At 40.8% G+C, this 20271-nt stretch overlaps 1 protein-coding gene across 2 annotated transcripts; it reads left to right on the top strand.

Moving 5' to 3' along the window:
- The first annotated feature begins 142 nt into the window (after positions 1-142).
- Positions 143-18869, top strand: LOC6611272 (zinc finger protein Elbow). 2 transcript variants are annotated; one of them, XM_032717221.1, is made up of 3 exons: positions 143-1286; positions 16460-17282; positions 17569-18869. In XM_032717221.1, the coding sequence occupies exons 1-3, from the start codon at positions 1218-1220 to the stop codon at positions 18327-18329; spliced, it is 1653 nt and encodes a 550-aa protein (XP_032573112.1). In that variant the 5' UTR covers positions 143-1217; the 3' UTR covers positions 18330-18869. The 2 variants fall into 2 exon arrangements, with proteins under 2 accessions (XP_032573112.1, XP_032573091.1); XM_032717200.1 differs by having other exon boundaries at positions 16457-17282.
- The last annotated feature ends 1402 nt before the right edge of the window (positions 18870-20271 follow it).

Raw genomic sequence — 20271 nt, 5'->3', positions numbered from 1 at the left:
CCACAAACAACAAAGAGCGAACTGGTTTTCAAGCGAGCGCGAAACTACTGAGAGAGCCGATTGGAGAGTGGGGGTGATACGAAAGAGCGAAAAGGAGCGTGCACGTCATGTTGTTTATAGATTTTTAGTCGAATTTCGTTATTTCACGTTTAAAGTTCGTACGTGCGCTGAACGGACGGACTGCTACGACCGGAGTGTTGTGTTGTGAGTGCGAAAGCGTGAAATCGGCCAGGCGGATACATATGCACTTCCCCCAAACGCAAAAAAAAAAAATTTTGAAAAAAATATATACGAGAAAGTCAACACAATCGCCTATTTTTTAAGTCGTTTTCGAGTGATCTTTGTGCTTTATCAAAATTAGACTGAGTTCAAAACAAAGTATACATGTGAAACAAAATTAGCTCAGTAAATAGCAAACTTTTGGATATCCCCACGTTCCCGGAACCATCTAATAACGTACGTGCCTCATCATAAAACGCGCCCTCAACGATTCGAGCGAAACCACTAACCAAAAACGGCCAAGCCAAAGAAATAAATAAAGTACATACATATATCTAACAAAAGGGAAACCCATAAATGAATACATTGTAAAAGCCCATGCGTGAATCAAACGTAAATAGATGCAAGCCAGCAAAGAAAGTAGTGTGTAAATTCTTTTTTACACACATCTGTATCGTGTACACATATAAATATTAAATACCGCTGAGGCAATTATAATACTTAATGAATTTATTGCACAATTAAAGCGAAGCCAGCATATCACAACAAATTAATATGCCGCTGGCGTGAAAGTCACAACTCGACGCATGAGAAATCCCCCCTGCGCCACAGCACTGAATTATTAATGAAATCGAATTACAAACAAAGCCCAGCAAGCATCAGCAATAACGATTGCGAATCGAAATCGGAATAAATAATAAAAAGAGGAAAAAAATAAACACAATAATAAATTATCATAAATAAGTACTCACATCAACGAGAACCGCGAAACGTGGACGGCTTAATCAGCGAAAAGTCAGGCAGCTGGAAAATATTTCAGGCAAGGCGCAGGCGCCGCTTTTCACACGAGTTGGCAGCACACGCCACATAAATTGGCATTTACCGTTAAGCGCGCTGCCGTACTTTGCGGTCGGGACAAAAGCAACAACAACCACTCAACACCTCCACCGAACCACCAAAGAAAAGCCGTCAAAGTGGATTTAACAAATTATAATAAAATGCTGCAATCCAGCAATCATCATTATTTAAGACCGGATTATATGACAGCTGCAGCTGCCCCAACAGCGGTAAGCCCATCTCTTTGTCTCATTTTTGGGGTTTTGGGGATAATTCTCACAAGGTATTTTATTTGGCAATCAGAAATTTATTGCGTTTATATGGACTTAACGCTTATCGCCTAATACAGCTCATTGATTAATGCGATTTATTTTTCAGTGAGCTGGTTTAGCTGTCTAATATTGGATAAAATATGAATAGAAAGGGTTAGGTATCTGATGGATAGATTCGGCTAAAAGCCCTTAAAACTATTATTATATTATATAAAATATTTACATTGATTGGTATAACAATTTAATAATATTTTTAAATGTTAATTAGAAGAACGTGAATTGCATATTGTTTGTTTTCGCTTTCTTCACACTCTCTACACAGATTATTATATTACTTTGGTGTTCCGATCGCTAAGTAGAACAAATCTTGTTAAGGGTTAAGTTCTGGATAAATCAAAATATGAATAAGAAAAATGCCAGAGTTGTCATGGTTTAATCAGATTAAGACGAGTAGTACAGATTCTTGCAATAACAGCCAATTCGCTACGTTCGATTATAAAACTTGCAGCTATGAATAACAAACTATCGACGTTTCAGACATCTGAAATAGATTGTCGAGCCATATTTCATAAATAATAAAAATGTCGACTGTAAGCACTCGCCACTGGCGAAATATGTATGAAACTACCGCACCAATCCGAAACGAACAACCTCCTCCAAACTTCCAGAAGACTTTGGGCCATGTGCTAGCAAACGGAACTGTTTGCGGGGGGCGGGGAAGAGGCAAATAGCGAATTCACAATCGTAAAACGATAAATTCTCCAATATCTGCACATAAAACTTATTTATGTTTGTTCATATTAAACTATGTAAATCTGCAGCCGAGTTGCCTCCGCCTGAAAGTGTTTAGAGAGTCGAGTGCACCTCTGGAAATTGTATCTAAATTTATGGCGCGCCAAATTTGAATTTATAATGACAGAAAACAAATGCAATTTCGCACACTTACACACACGACCGTAGTTCGAGGAACTATGGCAGTTAATCAGAGTCAAAGTTGTTGTGGTCCCCATTTCCCCCACTCACTTTATCCAAACTATCTCTCTTCGAACTGCCGTGAGACTCATAAATTTTCATTTTAATTTGTTGAGCGCATTTTGTTCGTAAAGAACGGAAGCAGTTTATGGCACCAGCACGATGAGTACATTCATTAACTGGGTAATTTGAAATAGCGTTTTCGGAGCTACGTGATTTACTGATTTCGAAAAGGAGAGCCCAGCCATCTCCATATTGGTCGTGTGAAAGCTTTTCAGTGGCGCAAATGAGCCAAAACCCATAAATCAACGGATCGTATCTGCATACGAGGCCCATGATGAACTGGTTCCGGTGCCAAGTGACTAGATTTTGTGAATCTGGGTTTCATTACAAATTTGAGTGATGCGTCTTAAAGCAACGAGATGTAATCTCCATTTCTGTCGATCAGTAAATTATGACATTCTATTAGTATACTCGCACTAATTATGACGTTCTATTAGTAAGTACTGTAATGGACAAATATACGCTTTTTCTTGCTAATACCTTTTCCTTTAAGAGCTTACGTGCGGCACTTTGAGTTAATTTATGTTTACGTGTCTGCCGTTGACTGACTAACCTTCTTCTTTTGTGCTTTATCTGCGATACTATCTGCGAACTTATAAATTATTCAATGATTAATGGCAGCTGCTTATAATTAATTATAATAAAATCAAATAAACTAAGCCTGACAGCTGTCAGTGTCATCATTTGTATATCTTTTATGTGGCGCCCCATAAAAGCAGCGACGCACACAGAAACCGAAAGAGAGATCTTCAAAGTGACTGTTGATAATTTTCTGTCACACGTTGAAAAATTACAAAACTTTTTGACCGAAGAAGGCAGCGGCGTCGCAAAATGGAAATAAATGCGACCGTTGCTGAGCTATCTGTTGGGCAATAACTCAAAATCTGAAATCTGAAATGTGAACGTGAACGTGAAAGTCAGCTTCGGTTCCAGTTCGCGCGGGCTCATGTCAGAGCTTAACATGAGCTCAAGACCAGTCAGTCAGTCGGACAGTCGGACAGTCAGACGGTCGGACAGTTAAACTGACAGAGCAGCAGAAAAAGGTAAATAAAGTGCAAATGTCAGCTGACCGCAAACATCATTAATATAATTAAATGTGTCAGTCAAGCGGCCATTTATGCAGTCCGACGTTCATTTCAGTTAACCACAGGCTGCTTGGTTTGGTTTGGGCCACCAAATAAACCCAACAAAACTGGTCGGATCTGGCAGTTAAAGTGTGCGCTTGACATAACGGCTCCGTCTCAGGCCTTTCCCCTGCGAATTTTCCCCCCAATGGGCCATTCTTTGGGCTTTGTGTGTTGCGTGTGGCTCTAATTAAAGTGTCATCAACAGCTGAAATGCCAGGCTACAGGCTACAACAAATGAGTCGAGCAGAGTTGCCCCAACGTGTTATGCCGGTGATAAATTGCCATGTCTAGAGCTGTCATGTTAATTTTTTGTACTCGCACACAAATAATAGTTTTTGTCCAAAGTGTTAATTAATTCTTGGAACATTTTAAATATGTGAAATGCGAGAAAGACAAGCGAGGTACAAGATATACAGCGAAATTGCTATGGCACTCTAATTGGGGTTGGGCTGGGTTAAAAGTCAATTTACACGAGGTGTATACATTTTGCTAAGCCATTTGATAGTATGCTAAAAATACAGGAAGTCCATAAAATCCCGCCTGAAATAAACCGATCATTTAATTTTTAGACTGCTTCTTATCAGCGTTTATAAATAAAGCATTAGTCACATTTATGCATCATGCACTGTACTCTAATCAAATCAAAATGCACAATAAATTCAAACAAATCAATCAATCGATCTGTCTAACAATAGCTTCGCCTGTTGAAATTGCAATTGAACTGAATTCCATATAGATTATCTGGAAAACACTTGGGTTTGCGGAGAGATAAGAAACCGATTAGGAACAGACTTAAAAAAAAGTATACAGTCACTGGATCGATATCTGCGGCAGTTCATTAATAAATTTATGACATTTTATGGTGAGACCATAAATTTAACGATCCAATTTCGTTAATAAGCAACTATAAATATCGAGTAAGAAATAGAAAGAGCAATAAAACTCGAACAGCAGCGTCCAACACTGTGTTTCCGATTCGGACAAACAATATTATTGCCGTTTAGGGGTACAATCAAACGGCATTTATCAGTTAAAACTCGGCCCCAACCAATCGTGCTGGCAACACCTCCGAAAATCCCCCTTCAATTCAAAACCATAGTCATAACCATTCATGGCAAATATCATTTTGAAAGCTAAATGCTTGCGTATGTACAAATTGAATGGGTGAAACTCAATGAATTCATTTAAATGCACGCGAGGCGGCAACTATGATAATGAATTGCAATCGCCGCTTAAACCGCAAAATAATAACCCGTTTTTTATGTATTTTTTTTCTCGATAGAGTTAAGTCGCGGCATTACAAATTATGGCCCGAGATAATCGATTTGGTGGAAGGGGCCAGCCAAGGGGGTGGGCGAATGTGGGTTATAAAACAGTCAAAGTCAATAATCGTAAAATGCTCCAACAAATTAACCAATAAATTCATATAGAAGTAATCAAATTAATGTGCCCGCTGATAACTGTCAATTGCATTATCATCATCGCCATTAACAGCATCATGAGATGTGTCACAAACTTAATTGAACGACTAAACGGGTTGCGCCAAGTTTAAAGTATATGTTATGTGCAGTACTTTCGTGTTATTTTGGAATACAAAGGGAATGCAGGCAATATACATATATCAATATTTAAAATGTATTTTTCTGCTACTTAAAAAAGATTTCGCTGAAAAGGTTTCGGCACTTGCATTCCCCCTAACGACCTTAATTATGTCCAAGCACTTGCTTATGGCGTCGCCATGTGACAACGGGGTTTACCTTACACATTTGCCCAAATTGGTTTTAAAGCCGAGGCACAGAGTGAAAAAAATCCCATAATTCCCAAATGTCCAGGGGAAACGCTTGACCGTTACGGCGGCATTCTTAATGCCCTGGTAATCTGGTGAAAATTAAATGGGTTTCAAATGGTATCAATCATTAAGTTGGTTACGGGGCGTATGAGTGATTGGCTTAAGATTGTGTATAAATATTAATCAGCTGGCCGCCAAAAAATGCCCGTTGACAAAGACCCTCAAAACAGATCATTGGAAAAATGGGACTTTCCGAGCTCAAGAAAACATTTGATACTAAGTGCACACAAATTGCTTTTGAAGCTCTGAAATTCTAAAGAAACCCAAAGCATTCAAGACTGTTCATATTTATAGGTTTCTCTGTAAAATGGAAACCAGACGGGACGCATAAAAAAGTGTATATAAAGAAGTAGGCTAAAATGTAATGCTGATAAGCTCACAAAGCGGTCAAACCGGCGCCTTTTTTTTGGGTTCCGATTGGGGAGCGACAATTTCAATCAAATCAAACCACTGAATGGGCGGAAAACAAATAAACAATCAATCTCAATCACATCAATTATGCGCTGAAACAACTTGTGAGCTATCAAAGCCCTCTTATCATCGGGTATTCCGTTTATTTCCGTTGCCCGCTCGGTGGACACTTTTTTTCGGCTGTATATTTTTTATTTATTCTATCGCGATGTTAATCATTTTAATTGGCGCCACTTGAACGAGTCGCACTCTGTGTGAGTGTCTGATTGGTGTCCATTAATTTTGTGGCAGTCATTTGAAAGCGTTTCAAATTACTTTTCGTGTTGCAAGCTGGTCTCAATTTACGGCGAGCAACGAAAGTGAAAGTGACTTTCGACCGATTGCGATAAAGAAACTGAGGCCCGGTCGTCACACGAAGCAACAATAGACCAAAAGAAATTAAATGGAATATAAATTATCTTTAGATTTAAATATTTACAGCTTTGCCTTTAAAGCAGTGCAATTTTTTAGACTAAAATTTATATCAATTTTCTTATTAATAATTGAAATTAGATGGGACTATGGGTGACTGTTGTTATTTTTCTTTTGCCCCGAAAAAATTGAATTCAAGCCTTCAAAAGCGACTGACACTTGGCAGAAATGTTATCCCCACTTTGTTTAATTTTATTTCTGAGCTCAAAAAACAATGAAATATGCCCCATCAACAAAAGAGGCGGAAAAGTTCATTTAAATACAAACTGACATGTGTCAAAGTGACACTTTTTGATTGCTATTCGGTTACAAATTTCTAGCTCTTCTTGGCTTTCGTTTTTCTTTCGCTTTGTTGTCTTTCGACTGCCGTTGACACTTTCCCAACACACCACCCCCCGCCCCGCCCATATAGATAGACAGTACTTGTGACACTTCAAGGCAAAAATGGCAAGGTTGAAATATACAAAACGAAAATAAAAGAAAACGTATGGGGAAAATAAAACGAATTAAAGACACTGTCAGAGTTTTTACTTTCCAATGACTTGAATGTCATGTCAAATGTCAAGTTATAAAAACATTCGTTTGACTTACGCAGGGAAATGCTGCTGACAGGCCCCACGAACATTGACAATCGTTCAGTTGATACTGCAGTGTTTGATTATGATCGTGTGTCAAAAATGCTGAATAACATCAACATTTGAATAACAAATCAATCAGGAACGGTAATTATAAACATTGGTTGTTCGACTTGCATCTAAGCCATTTCCATGGACTTTGAAGAGGGGGAAAAACTGTAAAAAGGGTAGGAAGTGCATCGAGCTGTTACAGAACAATGCAATGCACATCTCACGCCTCTTGCAATTTTCCCAGGCTCGGCTTGTGCGTTATCACGTGTCAAATATCTTGCACCGAACAAAGGCTTTCCACACTTTTCGTGTGGGTAGCATCTTTATCGAGGGAATCGAGGAAATCGCGGGGAACCTAAGGGGCCCTGCCTATTCAAATTAGCCGAGCGAGTGTTGCGAATAAAATTTACCTACTGCAATTCATTTATTCAGCTGTCTCCGCTGTCTTTTTGGCTTGTCGCGCTGTCATTTCGGCGTATATTTGCGAATAAAAAATACAACAAAATGTGCACCGTTTTTTTCTTCTTTTTTTCTGTTTCTTCGGCTTATCGCAGCGAAAAAATCTAACGAAGGGGTAGATACCCAGCCCGCTTTTCCCGCTAAAACCCCTTTCCATAGCCGTATGTTGTTGGTTGCATTGCTCGCGTTATTTGGCTCTATTTGCATATTTTCGCATTTTATTATGCAGACAGGCAGAAGGCTTTGCAGGGGGATTGGGGCAGGGGTAGGGACAGGGGGAGCGAGCGAGTGAAGAGGCGTCAGCACGTCATTCAGTCGTACTCCCTGTCTCTGTTGCTCCCCTCGAAAATCCAGCTGCTTCAGTTTCGTTTTTTGGAATAGACAGGCCAAGTGCATTTTTTATTCGCGAATTGTATCTGCACTGAACCAAAATTAATGTACAAATTTGCATTTAATTTCAATTTAACACAAGATTTTAAATATTTATTATTTGCTACTTGAAAACTAAAACCCTTTTTGTAATAATATTTTAGACCAAAGTCATTAGTCTAGTTATGCAATTTTCGTAAAAAAAACTTTTTGTGTAATGGTCAGGAGGTGGGGAGATGGGTTAACAGCTGTGCAACACAAAACTGTCAGTTTGGCAGAAACGGCGCGAAGTGCTAAAATAGTGGAAGATCCCACTCTCCATCTATCTCCCTCTGCCCCCTTATCGCCATCTCTTTCTTGCTGTCAGAGTTGACTGGCAACGGAAGTGCAACAACAATTTGTTTTCCTTTACCGAGCTTTCAGTTAGTCGTTTCTGTACCGCTATCTATTGCATATGTACAGTGAACCATGGCTAAGCTAAATTCATTAAAGTTTAATTTTATGTTTATTAAAACAAATATTGCAGCCATTTAAAAGAAAAACAAATAAATTGAAATACTAGATTATGCCAGAAACTTTATAATAAACTACCCACCAAAAGTGCATATTAGAACGATAAAAACAAATCCACTTAATAATCTTGTTAAAAAATGCATATCAAAAACGGAAAGGAAGCCGGTAAAATGAATTATGCCAAAATCGAGGAGACTGCGAGTGCAGAGAAAACATAATCATGGGAGGGCGGTGGCAGGGAGGGCGTGGCAGGAAGAAGGAAGGGATGCTGACAACACTTGTCAACGCAACTGTAGAGCGGCATAATTATAAATAACACGTAATTAACGCGATGCCAAATGCGAATGACACCTCCGAACGAACATTTTGTGGGTCTGGGCGGGTCTGATCCGCATCTTCTGGCTCATCGTCAGCAACATACACTGAGAGAATTTTACTTTCTCGGGATTTTCACCATGTTGATTTAAGATTTTATCAAGGGATGTGTAAGAAAACTAAACAACCAAGAAAAACTTAACTGACAATTTTTCGTATGGTAATAGATTTGCATTTCCTTTTAAGATGTGATTTAATTTATGCATATTTTCTTAATTAATGGGTAATTGAGACTAGTTCTAGGACTTTTCGGAACGTGACTTCCCGAACCGCCCCAATGCTTGTCGGCCATTTGGCATTTTGACAGGCGAGCCAAGGCAACAGCCAGTTGACAGCCAACAATGCCAGTGAGACACCAATAATGCTGCAGTTGCAGTGGACTGAAATAATAAAGTGTCGTTGGGTTCATTATGCGATCGCGATGGTGGCGAACGCATCAGGTGAAGGGGTGGAAATTCATTAACGCTGACAACTTGAAATGCTAATTATTGTCAAATTAATTTAGTCAGCTGTCAGCTTAAAGATTTTTCTTAATAAAAATAAAATCGAGAAAAAATGAGCGACAAACACGGCGCGGATCAGTCGGAAAGTAGGAATTAATGAATGCCGCATGTGGGCACAGGCATTCAATTCACTTGACAGCAATGACAGACACCTTTTGCTTGGTTTTATGCTAATTTGCCAGGCCAACAGCTGCCACACCGCACACAGGCGCAAATAAATGCGAATTCCTCTAAATGGGGGGAATAAAATATCGAAATTATTGTTCTTGATGAACAACAAAGATTTGTGGTGAAATAATCGCTGTTCGAGGGTACGAGAATGTTGCATTTAAATTCTGTGAACCCCTCTCATGATCCAGTTTGAGGTGCTAAACTGTTTGCATACACTTTACTCAACGATCTTGATGTATTAAAGAATCAGCTAATAAGATTGTCAGAAACAAAACAAGATATGCTCTTAAGTATGTGTTTCAGCTGATCTACAGAAGAATATACTCTTTTAGATAGATTGATTGTCTTATAGGATATTTAAATAGTCAAGTCAGAAAAATACGTTCATATATTTGTAGACTTTATGATACTTTACTCACCCAGTTTCGAATAAATCTTAATAAAGTGCTGTTATTAATAGCACTACAAGTTCTAAGCAAACCTAATGCAAGACACATTGCCGAAAAGATAGATGAAGTATAAAAAAAATAAGATAATTTGAGCAGAGTCATTGAAAAAGAATTCGCAAAGTAAATTATTGCGTTTGGTGATAATAACAATGATACGCGTTTGCATAACCCTCACAGCTGTTAATTCCTTATTTATTTACGAATATGTATAAATATTTTTTTCGAAAACCATATATAGCCAGTGTTTTTTTTTTATGGCGGGAGGAAGTACAGCCCGTCATAAAGTAACGCCCACGTTGACGCATTCCATCACAATGCTGGACAGAGGATGGCAGGTGACAGGCGCACGTTGCGTATGATTGATAAACACGTTGTCCAAATTATGGATACACAGCGGACATACACAGATAGAGATGGCGAGAATTGAAAAAATAAACACCATTAGGCTGAGACAGCTGCGCTAATCTAAGAGCAACCTTGAGAGGCCTCATTTTTGAGTCGTATTTTATTTGTATACGCTGTGTTTTGCTCTGCTGCCACATGAGTGATGAGCGGGATAATGGAATATGCCAATTGGCGTTGACATCAATGGCAAAGAAAAAAATATAAATGTACATTGCCTTAGGGAAGTGGGATTAAGTGATAGATCTGCAGAAGAACATTGCCTTGTTAATGTTTTTCTCATTCTGTGGCAATTAATTTTGATAGAGGCTATGGGGTTAATTGCATTGCGTATACGCACTGTATCACCCACGACTTTGATGTAGCACCTTAAAAAAGTGGGAAATCCATTCAAAAGCTATTGAACCTACCTTGCGATTGCTTTATTTGTTTGGGAAATTTCGCTTACGAGCAACCCAAGGAATTGCAACTATTTTAAGCGCCTAAATATTTATTCTCATCCCCTAATTACCCTAATCGCTTTTGTTTCCTAATTTGAGTCACCCACCTGGGCAATCAAATAAGCCGCACCTGACAAAAGATAGACAAAATATTCGCCAGGCAAATAAAGAGGCCAAAAACAACAGAGTAATTTGCACAGCTACACCAAAAAAATAGACAACTAAGATAAGTATACAAAAAATACTGGTAGAGAAAAAAGTAGTGAGGAATGCGGCGACGAAAAACAAATGTTTGCATACACAGCTCTGGAAACCAAAACGAAAAAAAGGCCAACAACGGAAAATGCAGCAGCAGCGAAGCTATAACAACTGCCAACTGACAACTAAATAGACACGTAATGTTGACAAAAGTCTGACATGAAATCTAACAGAGAAACAAGACACGACCCCAGCCAAGTTTTCCAAGAGACCCCGCCGAGTGGGGCCACTGCAAATGAAAGAAAGAGTGACACATGAAAATGGCATTAATGTGTCACTCAAAGTGCACCCAGTGCAACAGCAACAGCAACTGCAGCAGCAAGCCACTGTGACAATTGCAATGATATGGCTGACAGTTGGGGACTCATGCAACGTCTAAAATTGCAACATTGTCTAACGCCAAGTGCTCTTCACAGGCAGTGGCAACTCTATGCCATGCCAGGCATTGCCACATGCCACATGGATATAGTCGAATAGTCGAATAGTCGTACAGGCGAACAGTCGGCCTTTTGAGTGCCAGGGATGGCCTCGTCGGATCTCGGCTTTATTTGCTATTTGTTCACTCTGTTGGCCCGCGTTTGACAGTCAAATGACGCTGTCGGTTGTCAATATGACAAGTGTCAGTTGTGCGGCAGTTGACAGTTAATGTGACAGGGTTTTGTGTTTCTCTCATTGTGCCATGCCGGCTGAAAATAAACCAACAGGCATATTGAATTCCAATTGTGGTCGGACTGGCCGGGCAGTCTACATGCATGTGGTAGGATCAACGAAGCACTAAGTAATGGGGTTACGGTTGGGCGGAGGGTCTAATCATTTGTGACCTTTTGGCATGTGCTTTGGTTTCCGAAGGGGTGAGGCCACCCTATAAACTAAATATTTGTATCATTTAACATGTTTGACTCTTGACAAGCAATTAAATTTAGATATTAAATTCACTCATTAATAATTAAGTTAAAGAAAATATTAACAAATTAAAATTGAAATATCTAAAACAGATCCAAAAAGGCGATACTTGCTTGCATAAATCAGGAGTGCGTTCATATATGGTAGTTTTGTCCTTAATAACTAGTTAAAAAATAGTAACAAAGCGACAAGCTAGTTTTTTATATTTCTAGACTTTAACCGCCCAGCCCACAATATTAAAACTCTAGATGAATCATTTAATTCAACTTGGACCCAAGGCTCTTAATATTTTTATAGCCATTTATGCAAATTTCTCATATACATTTATATTTGTTCCTCTTTCACCCCAACCAAGCCAAAATTTATTATCGCCCCAAAACGAAGAAAAAATCGTATATAAATAAGCGTACACAAAAAGGTGTTAACAGGCGGAATGATATAATATACATGCATAATATGTATAACGATAGAGTACCCACTCCCAGTCTCAGGGTCTTGAGCATACGCGATGTGGGCCAGAAAGAGAGGGAGTGCCCGCGTTGGAAAGAGAAGAAAATACAAAGTCTGCATAAAGTTTTATACCGCTTTTATCGCTTATTTTATAATTCTCCGGCAAAACTGCAAGGGCGTCTTAAAAAAACTGAGTCAGGAGTTGGAATGGGTTGGGTTGGCTTGGATTGGGTTGGCTTGGATTGGGTTGGGCTTGGGTTTGGGTTGGGTGGGATTTGGGCTTCAGCTGGGAGGAAAGGTCTGCTAAAGACGTTGCCGTTGGCTTATGCAAAACGTTGTCGACGATGGCGGCGGCACACAATTTCCGCTTTTTATGCTTATCCTGTAATTCATATTTATAGCAGCTATTTCTGTATCGTAATGTGAGCGAGGGAAAGAAATTTCCTGAGCCGCTGAATCTTTGAAAATTGCATTTTACAAAATATGGCCAGCAAAAATGTGGAAGAAAGAGTCGAAGGAGTCGGCCAGATAAATCTGGAAATCCATTATAGATAAGTTTTATTGCTGTTTACTAGCACATAATTCAGATATATGAAATTAAAGCTACTTTACTTTAATAACCTCGACGATAACCCTCATAAAAAAGCTATTCAAGTGCTTCTTTTCAAAACCTAATACCTTTTGGCAGGGCTTTCAAAGTAAATCGATCAAAATATTCAATTTGATAAGCTGTCAGACGAAGTCAACAATTCTACACCAACTTACGTTGTCTTCAGCATGACTTCCCTTACAACACTTCGAATTAAACTTACCCCCCACTTGGCTGTCATGTCAGTGTTTTACCAAAAAACAAAAAAAAAAGTGAAACACACAAAGTTTCAACATTTTGTTTGTCATATTAACATAAAGTGTGCTTTTTCAAGGGCTCTTCGAGTGCGTGAGCCATACACTTTGCCTTCGACCCCCGATCAATCCGAAAGCTTCGCGTGCCGCTTTTATTTGTTTATAATTTACTTTATTTTTATTTGCCAGAGACTCTTTTATTGTTCCAAGTCTACGTGCGATGATGACTTAAGTATGTCGATGTGTCATACTTCTCAAATGTTGAGTGTTTTCAATGGGCTGGCGGGGAAGTGGCTTGGGGCTCTATAAAATAGTTTGACACATTTAGCTTTTCTTGTTAATTTGTATAATACTTGAGGCATTTGTTAGTGACACTTGTGTGAAATGCTAAGCAAATAGCTTGTATGGCGTGATGATAAATGGTGTTTTTTTTTGGCTAAGATCTTGAATCAATTGGATCAATTAGACAAACTTGGTAATCGGTGGCTTTCGTTGCCAGTCTTTCATACAGGGAAGTGGTTTTTCCAGGTAAAATCCAAACAATTGAAGTCGAACAGATCAACTCCTCGCCCTGTGGCCAACTTAACACACCTTTAAAATAAAATTAGCATTTTAAAAATATGTACACACAGACGATAATAAATCAAATCAAATCATGACAGCTGAGTGTGTTTAGTTCAAAGTGTCTAATTAAATTATACGCATTTAACGAGCGGCTGTGACTTGATTGTGCAAAGGCATAACTAAATGCATTTCAGTTGAGGTTTCATTTCCAACTTGCTCAGCCATGACTACTGTTGTTGTCGTAGTCACTTGTTTTTTTATTGCCATACTCGGCTTGTTGTTTGTTTACCTTGTTAGTGTCGATGTTTTGTATACACATTTTTCACAAGGTGTAACATTTTAATTATCACAATGCTCATAATTTATACGTATATATTACGTTTTTTTCGGTTTTCGTTTTCCATTGGCTTTTAAGAGCTAATTAAGTGTTAAAAACTAGTATTTTTCTTGGTCGGATATTCTCGAATTTTAGCATGTTCATAAAAAACCATTCGAGACCGCTTAGTAAATAGTTTTGATAGGCCTAGTTACACTACAGCAGAAGTTGATTTGTTTAATTACCCCCACATGGCCTCAATTATTGTATGAACAGGTCAGACACCGAGTAATAATACCATTTCGATTCGCACATATAAATAAAGTATATCTACGTTTTATGAAGCCATTGTCCAATCATAAATTAAACAAGCCCCATATGGGCTGTTCAATCTGCCCACGTACGTACATACATACGTATACGTACGTAGTTTGGGGTTGGGAAATATTTATAAACTAAATCACAAACGAAGCACAAAATGTGCGACACGAATATGCGTAATACCGAAAATCAATACGGAAACTTTATCAACATGATAATAAATTATGACTAATTGTGCTAAAAACGAGACGAAATAGACTCAGTTTCGCCCCACTGTTTGCGCCAATAATTAATAAAGTGTTGATGAGGAGGATTCGACTGTGGGGGTTCCTTGGCATGCCCACATGAAATTCAAATCGAATAAGCAGAAATGGTGCTGGCTATAGGTTGACTAAGAGTATACCCTGTAATACTGCTTAATACCAAAATCTTTAAATACCAATATCAATTTTTAAAAATTAAACTATAGTAACTGATGAAACACGCTGCAATATTTTTTTTATTTATTAAACCATCTGCCTTGCTTTGTTGTTATACTATTAAGCCTCAATGTCCTTTCCACTAAATTATACCCTTGCAAAAAATAAAAATGTTACTCCTTTCATGAGCACACACAAGCACTCTGATTACAGGGCATCCAAAGTACCCTTAAGTACCGATAAGAAATTCTGCCATTTTTACAATAGTATCATAATAATTTATGGCGGCCCATTGAGTGTTATAAAAGCTTCAATATTTTGTAGTTTACGACTTGCGCCAGTTGGGCATAAGCGTAATTACGCTCTCGTACATACATATATACAGACATGCCACATACCCCGCACAAGCCGAGTGTACGTCATTATATTCAATGTGGCTGTGAGTGCGCTCGTTGTAGTTGGGCGATGAGTTATGAACGTTCAACTCTCGCCTCAGTTTTGGGTTTTCCCTTTCCGCTGCCACGGCGTCTGCTTCTTCTTCTTTCTCTGTTGGCCATAATTTATGGCATGCGGCGAAATGGATTTTATTGCAAAAACCGTGTTTCGTGTTTATGGCACAAACTGTGAGTGGGCAATATTCATTTCATTTATGTACACTTATAACTACGATCGACTGTAATTTCAGCTTTTGTCGGCACTCGTTCGATAACCCTTTGTACTACTCAATCGGTAATTTTCACTCGTATAGCTCTAAATGCTGATATATACGATCGCCTTTATGGGCCAACTATATATAGTATGGCTAGAAGTGCACATACAGCCATAAAACGAAGACCTCGATTGATAAGCAATAAGCATAAAGCCATCTATAATTAGTTAAAGTCTAAGTGATATCATAGCGATTTGTTGACTAAAATTTTTTTTAAATATTTAGTCAATCAAAGCAGCTACGGTGAAATACAAAAATGATTGTTTTTGGTTATATTGGACTATATAATGAATACAAATTTTCATCTTTTTTATTATAAAAATCCCCTAAATGTGGCTCATTTAATAATAGAACTTTCTTCACACCCCACTTAACTCCCCAAAACTTGACTTTACCCACATAACTCACATAACTTTGGCACTTGTTTATTGCACAATACATCGCGAATGGCTAATAATTTCATTAGCCTAATTGCTCATTTGGAAATGGTCATAAAACCTGATGAGCGCTGATTAAATGTTATTAACATTAGTTGTGCACATAACTGTAGAAATCGAGTAAGATGGATTGAGTTGGGCGACTATATACCACCATATTAAGTACTCTAATTTATGATAAGAGAAATTGGTTGATTTCGGACCTCATGGATTGTTTTCATTTATACAGATAAAAAGTCAATCCAAAAAAAGTGATGTCAACGGCAGGAAACGCCCTTAGTTTTTTATTTGTACCCATGGGCCAAATAACAAACACTCCCAAGGGCGTAGTTAGATTTTTTCCGACACCACATTGCAATATTTATGTATTTCTATATCACTCCGTTCGACTTTTTTGGCAAACATTTTAATGGCCTCATAATTCCCTTTATTTTGCTGTGGGATTATAGATATTTACGACCATGGGCCTGTTATTTATGTCGCCCGAAAGGAGCATGAAGTCGAGTTGCACGAGCATTTCAAGATCACACCAGTTTTGTGGCAAAAGATAAGGATCTGGGGCAGAGTCAGCAAAGAAGTGTTTGCCGAACAAAGTAGAGTGAAAGACAATGAGGACGCGATCTTATCGCTGGGGCACAAAACGCACGATATTGTACTCGTACACAAATTTTAACCAAGTTTTTGCGTTTCTTCTCTTCTTTCACCCAGCAGCTGGACAACAAAAGCAGTCCATTGGCGCTATTGGCCCAAACATGCAGCGCCATTGGGGCGGATACCACAAACCCCAAGCTGCTGGCGGCAAACATCGAGAAGTCCACAAAGCAACTGCAGCACCAGCCGAAGGGCTCGAATGGATCGGGTGGATCCGGCTCCTTTGGCCTCAGCCAGCAGGCATCAATGGATGGCAGTGCACGCGATAAATCCTCGCCGGTTAGCAGTCATTCATCCAGCGTTAGCACCGGTTCTGTGGAGCAGCAGCAATTGCCCCCCGCCCATGGCAGCAGCAGCAGCAAACCGACACCGACCACATTTAAGCCCTACGAGCCGAACAACAACATCAGCAATATAACCACAGCCGCCGATTGCGGCGCCACAAATCTCAGTAGCAACAACACCAGTGCCCAGCAGCGGGTTAAGACCCCCAAATCGACGGCGAACGGTGGTGGCCAGCGCTGCGACTCGAACCAAAGTGCCAGCTCGCAGCACCGGGAATCGCCGACAGCAGCCGGCTCACTGAGAAGGACCCCCACCTCGGGACTGGCCGGTGGTGTGATGCAGCATAATGGCAGTCCCGGCCTGCCGCCAACCGCCTCCACCACGCCCGGTCGCAGCAACTCCAAAGAGTCGGCCGCCATGCACAGTCCCAGTGCAGCGGCAGCGGCGGCGGCGGCTGCCCAAATCGCCAGCTCGAATCGCCTGCAGGAAGCCGCCCTCGCCGCCGCCAAGGAGGCCAACTATGTGAAGGCCCTGCACGCGGCCAGCCAGCAAGGATCCGCCTCAGCCGCAGCAGCTGCTGCATCCTATTATCCACCCGGTAAGTGCCATCTGGAATTGTGGGTGGTTGAGATTAGGTGGGACCAGGCAAGCGAGTACTTTGTAAGAAGCTTAGAAATGTGGCAGTTTCTTAAATTTTCTATTAAAAATATATTCAAAAATATTCTTTGAAAATATATAAAAGATTGCATAAGCAAAATCAAGGAGTTCAGGTTGCTGATTGACAAAATTGCTAAGAAAATCGATTCCCAAACTAGATGTTTTGTTTAGTGAGCCATATTTTTTATAAGTTATTTAAAACGAATTTCCCTACACTTCCGTTGCAGGTTACGGCAGCCCCTATTCCATGGACTTGATGACCGCCAGCTCGTTGATGTCGCCACACCACGCCATGTTCAAGGCGTCGGCGATGAATCCGTATCTGAACTACGCCCGAATGAAGGGGCTGACGGAGCAGTCGATGATGGCGGCCACGCCAAATGTGTGCCGCGATCCCTACTGCACAGGATGTCCGGCCAGTCCGCACTACATCAACAAGGCGGCGGGTCAGCCGTGTCCGGCAGGATGTCCGCAGTGCGAGGGAGGTGGCGGCGGCGGAGGTGGTTCATCAAAATCCAGCGGAAGCCAAGGCGGATCGGGTGGATCCTCGAGTGCGGCAGCAGCGGCGGCGGCGGCAGCTGCCTCCTCGTACCACGCCCAGTTGGCCGCCCTGGCCGCCGCCTCCCAGATGCCGTACGTCTGCTCGTGGATCGGCAGCGATGCCGCGTACTGTGGCAAGCGATTCGGCACCTCCGACGATCTGTTCCAGCATCTGCGCACCCACACGGCCTCCGTGCCGGACGCGGTACTGAGTGCAGCGGCCGCCGGCGGTATACCGCCCAATCATCCGCTTTTCCAGCGCACCTATCCCACCCCGCCGCTGAGTCCGCTGTCCGCGGCCCGTTATCATCCGTACGGAAAGCCATCGATGCTGCCGCCCTCGTTGGCGCCACCCGGAATGCCCGGACTGCCGCCGCATCCGGCGCTGGCCCAATACTTTGCGCCGTACTCGTTATACGGTCCCAGGATGGGATCTTCGCATCCGTAGTAGGCCGCTGATTGAATCGCAGCACCATGCGGAAGTTCGGCCTTCAGTCAAACCCATCATTTCTCTTGAGTCGTCGTCGTATCTCTATGTGTTTTTGGTGTATATGTATGACTCACTCGTGAAACGAAAAGCTAGTGATCTAATGTACTGTAGTTACATACAAATGTGTTTACAATTTAGCTTAAGGAGTCTAGCGTCTAGATATACATACATATATGTATCTAATATCGATGATATATATTACATAGTGCAGCACATCAAATATCGCTCGTCCTTGTGTGTCTGTGTGTTTTGTGGTTGCTACTAAACGCAAACGGTAATTTTAATTTAATTTATTCTATTCAAGCGAAACGATTACGGAATTAACGAAATGAAAAGATTGTCCAAAAACTAAAAGTTGTAAAATTCTTGTAAAATATATGAGTAACTGCTTATAATTAATTCTATACATATGCCTAAACATAAATGTGTAATTATGAACAATATTTTAATGTTCAATTAAGTCACTACAAAGAAATCAATAAATCAAAGAAAATTAAATACCAAATCAGTTTTCTCTTCTATAATTGGGCAAGGCAACTTTGATAGTAGTAATTCGGGATTAAGGCCACACAAAAGGGTTTGTGCCCATTTAGGACCAAGCACTTGCTGGAACTCAAAATCGTACAATTATATTTCATTTCCCTGGCTTCCTGTTCATTTTTCAGGGAAAAGTGACACAAACAGTTGGCTTCAGACCAAAACCAGATGCCCAAAATCGTATCGGAAAGGCTTTAAGTCATGGCCAAAGGCAAACAAGACCAACCGGAAAAAAGTCTATATATATCTGTGTGTAACATAGCTAGTACGTATCCATTGGCTCACAAATCATAACATTTCGGTTACGTTTGCCGCTAAATTATACCAGTCGAGCTACTGGAACAGCTACCACACACACACACGAAATGGCAGTAAATCAAGTTTTATATTTCCCCAAAAAGAAGTTGAGAAATGGTAGGTGGAACTTAAGGGGCAGGCAGGCACACACAGTTGACTGGCAATAGTTCCTCTGCTCACTGCCCACATATGGCGTCGATAAATTAAAATTTTCGTTTTTGCCATAGATGGGGTGGGTTGGGTGGTAAGGTGGGTATGGTGGGGATGGTGGAGAAGGCCGAGAGAGAGAGTTATGCCCCTGCATTTTGACAGCTAGCCGCCCCACCTGACAATTTATTGTATTATACGACGGAGGAGCGGGCCTGGGAGAAGGGAACACCCTATGACCTGGCCAGGCCAGGCCACGGTTCAGGCTCCGACTCTGGTCACCATCTCTGTCCCTTGGCAGGAGTCATAAAAAATATGCCACAAACCTTCCAACCACCCGCACACTCTCACACACACACACACACTCGCACACATATTGGAGCTGGCATCAATAATTCTTTCATAAATGTCCATTTCGCCACATATAGCCGAGAATCGTTCTGGACAAAAAAGGTTGTGGAGTGGGCACCTGGAAATGGGTTTTGGTAGGGGCTTTGGGGCATGCAGCTCATATATAAGTGATGTTCACGTTCAGTGCTTTTGACAAGCCGAGGATGAAGATCTCGCCGGCCCTCGCCCTCCGCAATACGCTTTTCCGATTCTTGTTTTATTCTGCTCATACCACATCGCAGGTGAAAGCCACCGCCATCGCGCTGGCCATTATAGTTCCCTCTAGCCGCGACCATTTATCATTGGAGGCACTATCCCATTCCAAGCCATCCCAAACCCACTCCACCCACCGAAACCCATTCGACCAGGCTGGACTTGTCACCCAACCGCGCGCAGAAAGAAAGGAAAATGGCAAACGGGCATGGGGAGTGGGGAATGGGAAACGGGTGGGTGGCTGAAATTTATTGGTTGGGGATTTTGTGAAAATATTTCTCCTACCGTTTGCAAATTTATTTTTCCTGCAAAATAA

This window comes from Drosophila sechellia, chromosome 2L (assembly GCF_004382195.2).
Source record: "Drosophila sechellia strain sech25 chromosome 2L, ASM438219v1, whole genome shotgun sequence".
NCBI lineage: Eukaryota > Metazoa > Arthropoda > Insecta > Diptera > Drosophilidae > Drosophila > Drosophila sechellia.
The sequence above is the reverse complement of the archived record's forward strand: the minus strand, read 5'-3'. Positions and strand labels throughout refer to the sequence as shown.

What these genes read in the sequence shown, in the direction of transcription:
- LOC6611272 (XM_032717200.1), top strand. Translation starts at nt 1,218, where the DNA reads ATGCTGCAATCCAGCAATCATCATTATTTAAGACCGGATTATATGACA. An exon ending in CTGCAGCTGCCCCAACAGCG is followed by an intron (nt 1,287 to 16,456) that starts GTAAGCCCATCT and finishes TCTTTCACCCAG; the next exon opens with CAGCTGGACAACAAAAGCAG. An exon ending in TGCATCCTATTATCCACCCG is followed by an intron (nt 17,283 to 17,568) that starts GTAAGTGCCATC and finishes CTTCCGTTGCAG; the next exon opens with GTTACGGCAGCCCCTATTCC.